At 32.4% G+C, this 14,550-nt stretch overlaps 1 protein-coding gene across 1 annotated transcript in view; it reads right to left on the reverse strand.

The window, feature by feature from the left end:
- Positions 1–10,988: 10,988 nt before the first annotated feature.
- The window catches only part of PIP4P2 (phosphatidylinositol-4,5-bisphosphate 4-phosphatase 2), a 90,631-nt gene continuing 87,069 nt past the window's right edge, over positions 10,989–14,550 (reverse strand). Inside the window, exons 6-7 of the mRNA XM_068525832.1 lie at positions 11,948–12,038; positions 10,989–11,268 (exon numbers count right to left, since the gene is read on the reverse strand). Of these exons, the coding sequence (XP_068381933.1) occupies positions 11,125–11,268; positions 11,948–12,038 (235 nt within the window). The 3' untranslated portion in view covers positions 10,989–11,124. The remainder of the gene's footprint in view (positions 11,269–11,947; positions 12,039–14,550) is intronic.

Here is a 14,550-nt window from a genome sequence, read left to right on the forward strand (position 1 = left end):
GGAGTGAATAAGAAGAGAATCTAGGGTGACTCGGGGTTTCTGAATTGGGTGAACAAGTGAATAGGTGGTGATGACATAAGATAGGGAACACAAGAGGCAGAACAGGTTTGAGGAGGGAAATGATGAGTTCAAATTGGGACTTGTAAATATGAGGTTATAAAAGAATATTTAAGTTGAGGTTTTCAAACAGCTTTTTTATGTACACAAACAGAAAATATGTACCCATACATATATAACATATACATACACGTTATAGATAAGTTGGAACACTAGGAAAGGGATGCTGATTAAGAAAACTTACCCATTCCAGAAAGTATTTATAAAGAGGACTCTAAAGGCGAGTAACCTGCAAAGGAGGCTGTGTAAAGGCAAAGAAAGCTTGACTGGAATGGGATAACTGAAGATGGAATGCCTCTTTGAAAAGGGATCATCTAAGCTAGGCCTGAATGCTGATGTAGAATAGGAAAAAGGTATTTAGGGAAAGGGAACTGTAGGTATTAATGCCCTGGGGTGAGAAAAAACAAAGTTTAGCATATTTCAGAAACTGATTAAGACCAGTATGGTTGAATAGAAAGCAAGAAGAGAATGCTGAAGATGAGTTTGGAGAGACAGGAAAAGCTGAAATCCTACAGTGTTTTGTAGGCTCCAGTAAGGAGACTGAATTTTATTTTAAGAGCAATGGGAAGCATTGAAGGGTTTAAGTGGGACAGTAATATGGTAGGATTTACCATTTTAAAAGGTGTGGAGTTTCACAATCACTTCCATGCATAGTCAAGTTATTGCTAGCTATTTAGGTGTAGTAAAGGCTTCCAGCAACATTCTTACCTTCCACTGAGACAGCTCACCTGGCTTCAGAGACTAAAGTGCAGGTCAGAGGAGGTGTCATGATAAGAACATGTCCTGTGGCATGAGACCCCAGAAGTCTGTGGATAATGAAGTCAGTAAATTCTTTCAACCCCCAGATGTAAAAATTGTAGGTGTAGGATTCAGTTCTCATTAATCTAGTCAAAATAGAAGTTTTCTTCTTGAGGAATATGTTTAACAATGTAACATATACAATTATATATACATCATACAATAAAATTATTTTTTTACATATGAAAATTATTTTTTACATATGAAATTATCTTTTTACAAATGAAATCAATAGAAATTATGATAAAAAAATGAGTTGGAAGAAAAAATTTTTTTCAAATAAAACCAAAATCAGTAATCTATTTCAAGGTGTAAATAAATTTTAAATATAGTTAATAAGCAGACTCCTAATTTTTTGATAATTGATGAAGAATAAATTATATAAACACATTGAAATTTTAAAAAATCCCTTGTTGATTTGGTAAGAAATATTGGCATCTACAAGGATAATCCAGAACTCATAATATACATCTACAAAAAGAGCTTAACAACACGTTAGTGAGCAATTTAAATACTATTTAAGATTAATTACACTACCCAAGAAAACTTGAAATGCCCTGAAAACATTGAGCTCACATAAGAAACTCATGACAAGTTTTCCCAAATTTAACAACACTAAAAATTGACACTACCAAACAAGTTGTTACTGAAATTAACTTTTCTAAACTTTCAATAATAAAAATAAATTTTGATTGCCTATCCTGGAGAAAATACCAAATTATTTATTCTCACAAAGAAAATGCACTACAAAATTGTTTTCAAATGAAGAGGCAATCAAAAAACTAAAAACTAAAAATACAGGCAGTTAATTTAAAATATTTTTATGGATTTTTTGATGTTTGTGGTATTTGTCAGCTTTTTAAATTTGTTGTCATTGCATTGTTTTTCTCATTCTAAATAAATATTTACTTTGGTTCAAAAAAAAAAAGGTTTGGAGACTGTATCGAGGAAAATACAAAAGTGGAAATAGGAATCCCAGTTCCCAATTAGAAGGATAATAATTAAGAGTTAAATGTGTCTTACTACTTGTAAGTAGAGGTTTTATTTACAATTGTATTTTCTTAGCTTATTTAACTTTACCTTCACAATACCTTACATTTAGTTAATAAAACCTTGTATGAGCACAAGTAACACGCACACAAACTGGTTTCTTGTTCTCATGGTAGGTACTGTCTAGTTAGGGTGCAGTTACACAGAGACAATTCCAATTCAATAGCTAATTGTTAAGATAAAGGCACTCACGTTGTGCCTGTGTGTTTCTACTGAAAGCCTGGGAGTTAGGAAAAGCTGAAGAGGTAGCATTACCTAGCGTTTACCAAATGATCTCCTTACCAACCTCCTGTCAGTATTTTTCCTCTGATTATTCCACAAACATCTACAAAGCATTTTATGGTAGATACACATACACACACCCCCACATACAGATAATCATTGAAACAATGCATGAAAAGCTATAATAGAGATTTGGTTCCACTCAGCTTAGTTCAGAAAAAAAAAAAAAAAAAACAGTTTTGAAAGTCTATGCCTGTTATGTGCCAGTCACTGAGGATATAAAAAACAAACTGAAATACGACTAGCATGACTGAGGCACAACTAGTAAGAAGAGATCAATAGTCTAAGAGTACCTATAAACTGGTAAGTAAAATAGAGGGTAGTATATGTGGCAGAAGTATTTACATGGAATAGAAGTAGTACAAGGAAAGAATTCTGTCTGTGGGTAGAAAGGAGGAGAGGAAGGATCATGGAAGAGTTTACAGGGGAGGTAATGCCTAAGCAGGATTTTCAAGGATAGAAAGGAGTTTACCAAGTTAGACAGGGATATTCCTTGCAGGCAGAAGGACATGTCCAAAGGCATATAGAAATAAAACAGCAGTCAATTCCAAAAAATATCAGTAATTCAGTACTGCAGAAACACAAAATACGAGACACTGCTTGGGTAGTGGTTCAATATTAGGCTAAAGAAGAATGAAGAGCCTTTTATCTCCCTTATAAGGATGTGGAGAGATGCTGAAGGACTTTAGGTAGGGTATGATAAGATCTTATGTGCATCTAAAAAATAATCACTTAGGTGACTAATGTGGAAAATGGATTGAGGAGAGGTACAGGCAGCAGGCAAGGCAAAAATAGAAGCAGAGGGACCAGTTCATAGCCTTTTACAGGAAATGTTGATGAGAGCCACAATTAAGATAGGGAGGAACCATGAAGAGACATGCATGTACTTCAGAGAATAGGGAGAACTGATGGATTGTAGAGGGTGTGAGATGAGAAATAAAAATGGTGATGCCAGTTATCGATTTAGGCAGCCAGATGAATCTCAGAAACAATGAAAAGATATTGTGAGTTCCCTGAGGAGGAATGAGGGAAAGAAATGAGTCTAGAGTGTAGGTGGAGGAATGGAACAAAGGTAAGAATAGGTGAAATAAGAAAACAACCACTGTAAGAGGAAGGGGGTCTCTGTGAAAAGTGTGGTAAGGGGCTTTAGGACTAAAGTTTTCATATGGTATCTGTGGGAAATTTGCAGAGAGAGCTGAAGACAGGTAAACAATGTTGAGGTGCAATTGACGGTAAAGATCAAAAATATGTAGTGGCATTAATCTTTGTGGTTATGGGATTAATTGGTAAATATAGAAGATGATAGATTGGAATAATCAAGAAATTAGAAGTGTTGAAGGTGATATTCAGGAATGGCAGTACAAAGAGAGTCAGAATTTTGGATAGAGGAAGCATATATTCAGAGAGTGGATATCTGAATATGAGTTTGGAGATGGAGTGGTTCTAACTATGGGTGCCCAGAGTGCAGCTACAGTGGTGAATAGCAGATGTGTAATGGAGGTAAAAGTCACTGGACTTGAAGGAATCAAAGAACTGAGTCCAGACCAGAGTATTAGAGAGGCCATTCACATTGACATTTAAATCAATGGCATGTGATAAGAATGAAAACCAGATACTGAAGTCTGCATTAATTATGGGGGAGTAAAAGAAGACTGTGGATGGCAGATGGTAGGCAGAGAGGAACTTTTCAAGGAAGGAGTCATACAGCAGGTGTGTAGGAAGAGGCCAGGAAAAAAATAAGGCATTACATAACCTAAGGAATTCTCTACAAATCTCCTAAGCTTATTCTTGCTAAAGGCTTAATGACTAATGAAAATTTAATGCATTTTCTCCAAGATTATTTGAATATCAAATATCTTAAGCCAATGGTATATTTGACATAGAGTAGACACTGTGGCAAGGTTTTTCAGAAAATTTTATTTAAACACTGGGAACCTACAATAGTTCTATATCCAAACATTACACATACACATAAGACACTTAAAAACTTCAGAGCAATGTGTGTGATCACTTCCTTTTTAGCAAGTTACCTTAAATGAGTTTTAGTTACATTTACAAAACTGAAGACTATCTCTGTGGAGGATCAAAGACTCTCACCTGTTAAATTACAAACTGTACTCAGATCTTTAGCCTTGCCTAAAAACTTATTTGGGGGGCAGTCCCAAAAGAATATAGGCTTCTCATTTTTGTTTTTCACATGGTATTCCACCTAAGGTCAAATACATGCTCATTTATCAAACATAAAGAACCTTAGTATTTATTTAAATTTGTAACTGAACATGTAAAATAAATTTAAAAATTAAAAGCCTTTACAAACCTTTTTTAGCATTTTGTGCTATTTAACAATCATTTTAATAAATATTGCTATTATAAGAAAAAGAAGTTATATTAATTAAAATTCATTGTATGTCAATTTCCTTATATTTGATATGAAATATTCCTACTTATTTCCTATGATTTCGTTAATTATAAAAAAGAAAATAAATACATGTAATAATATTTAAGATAACATGCTATAAAATTAATAAAGTCTGATATAATAAAATCAAAAAATGTTTTTTAAACTAGAGTATTCTATTCTTTGTGAAATGAATACTTAGGACAAATATTTTATTTTCTTCCCAGAGATGAGTTACACACAATGAAGAGCAAGGGGCACAAAAATTCAGAAGTTATTCTCTACAATGCAAAGCACAATAAAATCTCAAGTTGTAGTGGAAAGCAGATAAATTTTGGAGGCAGACAGACTGATTACAACTGGCTCCATCACATATAAGCTGAGTGACCTTTAATAACATTAAGGTTTTTTCTTCAGTGCTTACTACATAAATATGTACATGTGTACCAAAACCACACTGAATAAATGCAAATTTAGATTTTATAGTAATTTTTGCAGACCATGAACATGGTAGTGGCTGTAGAGTTTCATGATAGCATAGAAGCACAAGTATAGCTAGATCAAAAATAAACAAAAGCTAAACAAAAGAAATGGTGTTATTACTCAAAAACAATCAAAGCTTTTTCTATATTAGAAAATGTAAATGCCAGAGAAAGTGCATGTGAACATGTGTTGTGTATATTTTCAGCATGGTTTAGTACAGTGTTTCTCAGAGTATGGCTCAGGAAAAACCAACATCAGAATCATTAGTGCTTGTTTTGAATGCAGATGCCTGTTCTATGCAAAATCTTCTTCAGATCTATGGGAGTGGCACCTCAATTTCCTCTGGCAAAGCAGAAACAAGAATCCTTGTTTCTTAGGATTCCTGTGAATATTAAATAGCACATGTTGTAAGGTTAGCACCATACTTGCCACCTATCATTATTAGGATTCTTTCTTTTCTGCCAAAATGACATATGTACACTCACAAATGACTTGCTCAAGAATACCGGATCATGGTTCTATTTTTCTCTTTTCTAAGAACTAAGCCTTTTTTTTTTCCTACCTTGGACCACAAGGGACAAATAAATCCTTCCTTTTCTGATGAGTGGATATGTTATATTCTTTCCACTAATGTTTTCCCAGCACTTTCTGTGTTCTACTTCTGTACTAGTCACTGGAAGGCTAAGTATAAACTGTCATAAGTTTGGATGTAGTTAATTAAAAATTTATGGTAATTCATATAAGACTAAGCTTAAATATACAACATGTTAACTTTAAAACTTAAGGTTTTATGGATGAAATTCATTGGTTTGGGTTTTAATAAATTTATTTTAAAACTCCTCAAGAATCAAATGACAATGCAACAAATACTGATGTGATCATCACTTAACATTCTTATCTGTTTATCAAAAGGAAACGTAACACTTTCCAACTATTAGTTAATCTAGCACAGAAATAAAGTAAAAATCATTTATCTTCTATCACTCATAGATAACTATTCTTAATGTTTAGTGCTTAATTTTCCTTAGTTTTTTCAACACATAACATGTAAAATCATTTTTTTAAAAGAAGTGAATTATACTCTACATATTGATTTGTGATCTGATTTTGTCCCACAATATTTTGTAAACCATTCCAGTTGAACAGATGAAAAATTTCATCGTATTTTTAATGACTGCCTGTTGTTTTACAGTATAGGTATACCATAATTTATTTCACCTACTCCACATTATTGAATTTTTAGACATTTTTTCTTTTTAACCCCCATTATAAATAAAAATGTGATAAACATTGTTGTACATATATATTTATTATCTTATCCATAACACCTTTAGGATAAATTCTTAGAGACAGAACAACTAGGTCAAAGAATGTGTGTGTGTGTGTGTGTGTGTGTGTGTGTGTGTGTGTGTGTGTGTACTTTCCCATATCTTCAAAATTGCAGGAATATTACTGCTTTTTAACTTTTGTTAATATGGTAGGTGAAATTGTTTTTTCATAGTTTTTAACATATAGTCTTTCATTATTAGCAAATTTTTTAAAAAGATGATGTTTATTAATTATTGTATTTCTTCTTTTGTGAATTGCTTTTTCATGCCTTTAGTCTCTTCCCATATTAAAAACAGTAATTCTTTATACTATTTTGAAAAGATCTTCACCAGTTTGTCTTTTGGCTTTACTTATGATTTTTTTCTTTTAATCATACAATCTATTAATCCTTTCCTATTAATGTATTTTTTTTAAATTGAAGTATAACTGACTTACAATATGGCATTTCAGGTGTACAACATAATGATTCGGTATTTTAATACATCACAAAATGATCACCATGATAAATCTAGTTACCACTTATCACTATATTATTAAACATTATTTACAATATTCCCTATGTTATACATTACGTCCCTGTGGCTTATTAATTTTCTAATGGGAAGTTTGTACCTCTTAATCTCCCTCATCTATTTCACTCATCCCCCCACAAACCTACCTTTTTGTTCTCTGTATCTGTGCATCTGTTTCTGTTTTGTTATGTTTGTTTTGTTTTTTAGATTTCACATATAAGTGAAATGACATGGCATTTGTCTTTCTCTGTCTGACTTATTTCACTTAGCATAATACTCTCTAGATCTATCCCTGTTGTCACAAATGGCAAGATTTCATTCTTTTTATGGCTAAGTAATATTCCATTGAATATATATGCCACATCTTCTTTATCCATTCATCTGTTGATAGACATTTAGGTTGCATCCATGTCCTGGCTATCGTAAATAATGCTCGACTGAAGATAGGGTTGCCTATACCTTTTGAATTAATGTTTTTGTTTCCTCCACAAAAATACCCAGAAGTGAAATTGCAGCAACCTATGGTAGTTCTATTTTTAGTTTTTTTGAGAAACCTCCATACTGTGTTCCATGGTATCTGTACCAATTTGCATTCATGCCAATAGTGCTCAAGGGTTCTCTTTGCTCCACATCCTCACCAACACTTGCTATTTGTTGTGTTTTTTATAATAAACATTCTGACAGATGTGAGGTGATGTCCTGTAGTTTTCCCTGATATTAGTGATGTTGAGCATCTCTTCATATGTCTGTTGACCATCCACATGTCTTCTTTGGAAAAATGTCTGTTCAGGTCCTCTGCCCAATTTTTAATTTTTTTTTTTTTTTTTTTGGTGTTGAGTAGTATGAGGTTTTTTTTTGTATATTTTGGATATTAACTTATTATCAGATATATTGTTTGCAAATATCTTCTCCCATTCACTAGGTTGCCTTTTGTTCTGTTGATAGTTTCGTTTGCCATGAAAAAGTTTTTAGCTTGATGTAGTCCCATTTGTTCATTTTTGATTTTGTTTCCCTTGCCTGAGGAGACATATCCATAAAAACATTGCTAAGACTGATGTCAAAGAGCATACTGCCTATGTTCTCTTCCAGGAGTTTTATGGTTTGGGGTCTTACATTTAAGTCTTTAATCGATTTTGAGTTTATTTTTGTATGTGGTGTGAGAAAGTAGTCCAGTTTGATTCTTTTGCATCTAGCTGTTCACCATTTATTGAAGTGGCTGTCTTTCCCCATTGTATATTCTTGCCTTCCTTGTTGTAGATTAATTGAACATATACATGTGGGTTTATTTCTGGCTCTTGGTTCTTTTTTTTTTTTTTTTTTTGGCTCTTGATTTTTGATTCCATTGATAATGTGTGTCTGTTTTTGTGCCAGCACCACACTGTTTTGATTACTGCAGCTTTGTAGTATAGTTTGAAGTCAGGGAGCATGATATCTCCAGTTTTGTTCTTCTTTTGCAAGATACTTTTGGCTATTTGGGATCTTTTCTGTTTCCATACAAATTTTAGAATAATTTGTTCTAGTTCTGTGAAAAATGCCATTGGTATTTTGATAGGGATTACACTGAATCTGTGGTCATTTTAATAGTATTAATTCTTCCAATACATGAGCATGATATATCTTTTCATTTGTTGTGTTGTCTTCAATTTCTTTCATTAATGTCATAGTTTAATGAGTATAAGTCTTTTACCCTCTGTAAAAGATTGGTTAGATTTAGTCCTAGGTATTTTATTCTGTTTGATGCAATTGTAAATGGACTGTTTTCTTTCTGATAGTTTGTTGTTAGTGTATAAAATTCAACAGATTTCTGTATATTAATTTTGTATCCTGCAACTTACTGAATTCATTTATTCTAATAGTTTATTGGTGGTGTCTTTAAGATTTTTTATATATATAGTATCATGTCACTGGCAAAGTGACTGCTGTAGCCAGGACTTCCAATACTATGTTGAAAAGAAGTGTGAGAGTGGACATCCTTGTCCTTTTCCTGATCTTTGAGGAAATGCTTTCAGCTTTTTGCTGTTGTGTATGATGTTGCTGTAGGTTTGTCATATATGGCTTTTATTATGTTGAGGTATGTTCCCTCTATACTCACTTTGTTGAGAGTTTTTATCATAAATGGATGTTGAATTTCTTTCTTATTAATATCTGCTTTGGGGTTCTACTTGGAAAGTTTTTCATTAGCATAAGATTATATAAACATTTAGCTATACATTCTGGAACAAATGTAAAATCCAGACCAAAGCGCATTTAAGAATTTAACATACCAATTCATTCAATCATTTATTCATTCATGCAACAAGTATCTATTGAACACATACGCACTAGGCATTCTTCTAAATGCTGGAAATAAAGCAGCAAATAAGACCAAGGTTCCTGCTTTCATGGAGTTATATTGCAAAAGGAATATGATCATGTAGCATATAATTTAATGTGGGATTTCAAGTTAATGGGGAAATAATGTATTACTCAATATACAATGCTGCTACAACTAATCAACCATTAAGAAAATAAACAAATTAGATTCTCATTTCATACATCAAGTGTATTACAAATGGATTAAAAATCTTTATTTTTAAAATAAAAGCATGAAAATACTGGAAAAAACATAAGCAAATATTATATAAAGGAACATTATATGCATTCTTGAACATGAAAACTTTAGAGTAAGATCTGAAGGCAATTTTAGAAAGACCTCTTATTTTTTAAAAATGGAATAGAACAAGGTAATTTTTGAACAATAATCTTTATTAGTATATTTTTAAAGATACATATAATCCTGAGCAACTGCATTTATACATTTATCATTTACTCTTTGAAATTTATGTGTAGTTTGTTCCAAACTCTCTGATGAGTACATTTTTATACTAATTAGGAACATAAATAATCTTATCCATGGAATAGCCAATTAATTTACTCAGAGCATCTCATTATCTAATTCTACTACTTCAAAAGCTTTAGAATATTACCTCTCAGTTAAGCAATTTCTTTTTCAAAACTGCAAAGATGGGCAGTGCAAGAGCTGATTCCTTAAATCCTAGTGAATTCTTAGAAAACTATGTTGCTTTTTGTCTTTGATCTGTATTTTGAATAAATTTGGTAATTATTTAACCAGCTATATTTGAGAAGAATGGTAAAAGTAACTGCATCTCATCTCAATATTTTAGCCAGTGTAAAATGTTACAGGCTCCCTGCACATATAAGTATTCCATAATTATCCCAATAAGAAAAATTTACCATGATCTAATGAAAAGGAGGACAACCTAATATAGATACATCTTTGTAAATGGTTAAATATTATGAAATATGTTATGTGAAATACCTCCTTCAGGCTCCATAAAGGAATACATAGAGATGATTAACATTAAATTTCAAAAATCTAGGCCAGAACTTTTATAATTAGTAAATTTAAAAATGACAAAAATAAAAGACAAAAAGATCCTGTGACAAAGGCAAAGATCCTGTGATCTTTGAGAAAAAAGCATTTACCCAACATATCTCCAGCTGTGGACAAATAAATATTTTTATTCTTGTATTTTAAATTACTACCAAAATATTATATCTTTCTACAAACAACATAAAACAAGCATACAGTATCTAGAAATGGTCTTTATCTGACAAGAATGTCAAGTCTTTGAAGGTACACTAAATTTTTTTTTTTTCCTGAATAAGGTCACTATGATCTTAGTTAAAGTTACAGTAAGCAGTTTAAGCAAAATGCATATTGCTTAGATTTTAAAGCAAGCAATTGTGTTACTGTTCAATTAAAATATAAGTATAAATGTGAAGCTATTATACCAACATTTATAAACACTTCTTGGAAATATAGATCAGCAAGTAATGGAATAACTGATTTAAAAATAATGAAAGGTTGATGTTATATGTAAAGTTTGGGAACAAATCAAAAATATATTTAAGAGATGTAAAAGAACATGAAGACCAAGATTTATTATTTGGAGCTTGAAAACTTAGCAGCAAAACAACCTATTTGCATATAATGTAGTACAATGAGCATTTGTTCATAAAAGACTCCCAAAGTCTTAAAACTTCATACATAAACCAGAATGAAATCCATTAGGTAAATGATTTAAAGATGCCAGAGTAGTTTATCGAGAACTGCTAGATACTCTCACCTGCATTATCAAATCATAAACAAGCTTATGCAAAACTGTGTTCTGGATAACTCACTCTTATAGCTCCCCAATAACAAGCTCGGATAAGGCAGATCAAACCTAAGAGATAAGCAACTGCCCAAGAAACATAGGTTGCATGAAATCGCCTTGCAAAACCTTGGGTGCCAACCTAAAATAAAAAGCAATATAAAAATAAAAGGTTAGAAACTGAGAACTTGTATTGGCTTACATGCAATTTTTATGAAATATATTCCTGAGATGACAAAACCCCGACAAATTATGAGTTGCTGCATTTGTTGGCTACCACTAACAGAGTAAAATTTAATAAAATGACATTGTTAGTTACATTAACTATAAACCTTATGAAGTAAACAAAAATTCCATTAAAATTTCTTATTTATAAAAGGAATTTAATCTATATAACCCCAATGCCATCCCCATATTGATAATAAATCTCTGTTTGACTTGAATAAAAAGAAGAATGGTTTTTCAGACCTTCATAGCTGAATGAGTATTGCTTCAGCTTTGGCCATGACAAAATTGGTTCTGGCACTAAATAAAAACAAATGGGCTTTTGTTAAATGGGAGGTAAAATTCCCAATGTCAAGGACCTTCAGAGGGATCCCAAGACATGATTTCACCTGCATGGGCAAGCTCCAGGCCCATGGATTGGCTTCAGATTGCTCATAGTTTTTCAGAAGCTTCTGGGCCTGGTATGCGAGGGAGACAGGTTCTTCAGGGATCAATGAAGGCTGTTCCAGACCTCACCATTTACTACTGAAAAAAGTTATTACTACTGAATAAAGTTAAGAAGAAAGAATTCTAACAGTGAGTAGAGTAATACTCACAGTTAATCCAACTCCAATGAAAATACATATCATTCCAATGGTAATATATGCACAGCAACGTCTTCGAGGAAGTGCACTACCCACAGAGGAACTGCAAATTCATGAGAACAAAAAAGAATATTAAGTATTTACATGAAGATTCTCCATTTCATCTTTGTGAATACTTATCTACGGCTTTAATAACACATATATTTCCATTTATTTATTCAACTTGAGAAACAAAAACGTACATAATAATATTTTTAATGAGTGATCTAAATCATACCTGGTGAATTTGTATGTGAATTATTGTGGCTTTAAACAAAATTCAAGTCTTGGTCATTGACAAAGTCCACAAAAACCCACTATGGTCAATAATGATCATCCAAGATAAAAATTTATTTCCAAAACAATCTATTCCAGAATGGAAAAATCAGTGCTATCTTACAAATAGAAATTGATTTTTTTTTTTTACATTTATAACCATTGCTATACGTTTAGTGTAGAAAATTTGGAAAATAAGAATAAAGAATAGAAAGGAAAAGGAAAATTACCTGTAATTCCACTACCATAAATACCGCTATTTTTCTCCAGCCATTTTTTACAACTTACCAATTTAGCATAAACATTTTCTTACATCATTAACTATTCTCAAACTGGAATTCTGATAGATGAATATAACATAACTTAACAAATTCCCTAGTACTGAACACCTTTTCCTTCTTGGAAATAATGCCAGCTAAGCAACATCTAAAAGTATTGTGCTTATTTCTTTTAATGAAAGTATAGTTGATTTACAATGTGTTAATTTCTGCTGTACAGCAAAGTGATTCAGTTATACATATATATACATTCTTTTTTATATTCTTTTCCATTATGGTTTAACACAGGATATTGAATATAGTTCCCTGTGCTACACAGTAGGACCTTGTTGTTTATCCATTCTATATATAACAGTTTGCTTCTGCTAACCCCAAACTCCCAATCTATCCCTCCCCCCCACCAACTACCTTGGCAATCACAAGTGTGTTTCTGTTTCATAGATAGGTTCATTTGTGTCATATTTTAGATTCCACACATAAGTAATATCATATGGTATTTGTCTTTCTCTTTCTGACTTACTTCACTTAGTATGATAATCACTAGTTGCATCCATGTTGCTGCAAATGGCATTATTTCATTCTTTTTTATGGCTGAGTAGTATTCCATTGTATATATGTACCACATCTTCTTTATCCATTCATCTGTTGATAGACATTTAGGTTGTTTCCATGTCTTGGCTATTGTGAATAGAGCTATGAACACAGGAGTGCATGTATCTTTTTGAATTATAGTTTTGTCTGTACATATGCCCAGGAGTGGGATTGCTGGATCATACAGCAATTCTATTTTTAGTTTTTTGAGAACCTCCATACTGTTTTCCACAATGGCTGCACCAACTTACATTCTCACCAACAGTGTAGGAGACTTCCCTTTTCTCCATACCCTCTCCAGCATTTATTTGTAGACTTTTTAATGATGGCCATTCTGACAGGCATGAGGTGGTACCTCATTGTAGTTTTGATTTGCATTTCTCTAATAATTAGTGACATTGAGCATCTTTTCATGTGCCTGTTGTCTATTTGTATGTCTTCTTTGGAAAAATGTCTATTTAGGTCTTCTGCCCATTTTTCAATTTGAGTTGTTTGTGTTTTTGTTGTTGAGTTGTATGAGCTGTTCGTATATTTTGGAAATTAAGCCCTTATCAGTCACATCATTTGCAAATATTTTCTCCCAGTCTGTAAGGTTTCTTTTCATTTCCTGTATGGTTTCCTTTGCTGTACAAAAGCTTGTAGGGTTGATTAGTCCCAATTGTTTATTTTTGCTTTTATTTCTATTGCCTTGGGAAACTGACCTAAGAAAATATTGGTACAATTTATGTCAGAGAATGTTTTGCCCCTGTTCTATTCTAGGAGTTTTACAGTGTCATATCTTATGTTTAAGTCTTTAAGCCATTTTGAGTTTATTTTTGTGAATGGTGTGAGAGTGTGTTCTAACTTCACTGATTTACATGCAGCTGTCCAAATTTCCCAACACCCCTTGCTAAAGATACTGTCTTTTTACCTATTAGTATATTCTTGCCTCCTTTGTCAAAGATTAATTGACCATAGGTGTGTGGGTTTATTTCTGGGCTCTCTATGCTGTTCCATTGATCCATATGTCTGTTTTTGTGCCAGTATCATGCTGTTTTGATCACTGTAGCTTTGTAGTATTGCCTGAAGTCTGAGATGGTTGTGCCTCCAGCTTTGTTCTTTTTCTGCAGGATTGCTTTGGCAATTCTGGGTCTTTTATGGTTCCATATGAATTTTAGGATTATTTGTTCTAGTTCTGTGAAGAAGGTCATGGGTAATTTGATAGGGACCACATTAAATCTGTAGATTGCTTTGGGTAGTATGGCCATTTTAACAATATTAATTCTTCCCATTGTGCTTATTTTTCATTGTTTTCTTATGATAAATTTTTAGAATCAGAATTACAAAATTAAAGAGATTAAACTTTTAAAAATCTTTTAATACATACTGCAAGAAGCCTATGGGAAATTCATAAAATATATTTCTCAATTGAAATTCCAAATCCAATAGTTT

This window comes from Eschrichtius robustus, chromosome 17 (assembly GCF_028021215.1).
Source record: "Eschrichtius robustus isolate mEscRob2 chromosome 17, mEscRob2.pri, whole genome shotgun sequence".
NCBI classification, from domain to species: Eukaryota; Metazoa; Chordata; class Mammalia; order Artiodactyla; family Eschrichtiidae; genus Eschrichtius; species Eschrichtius robustus.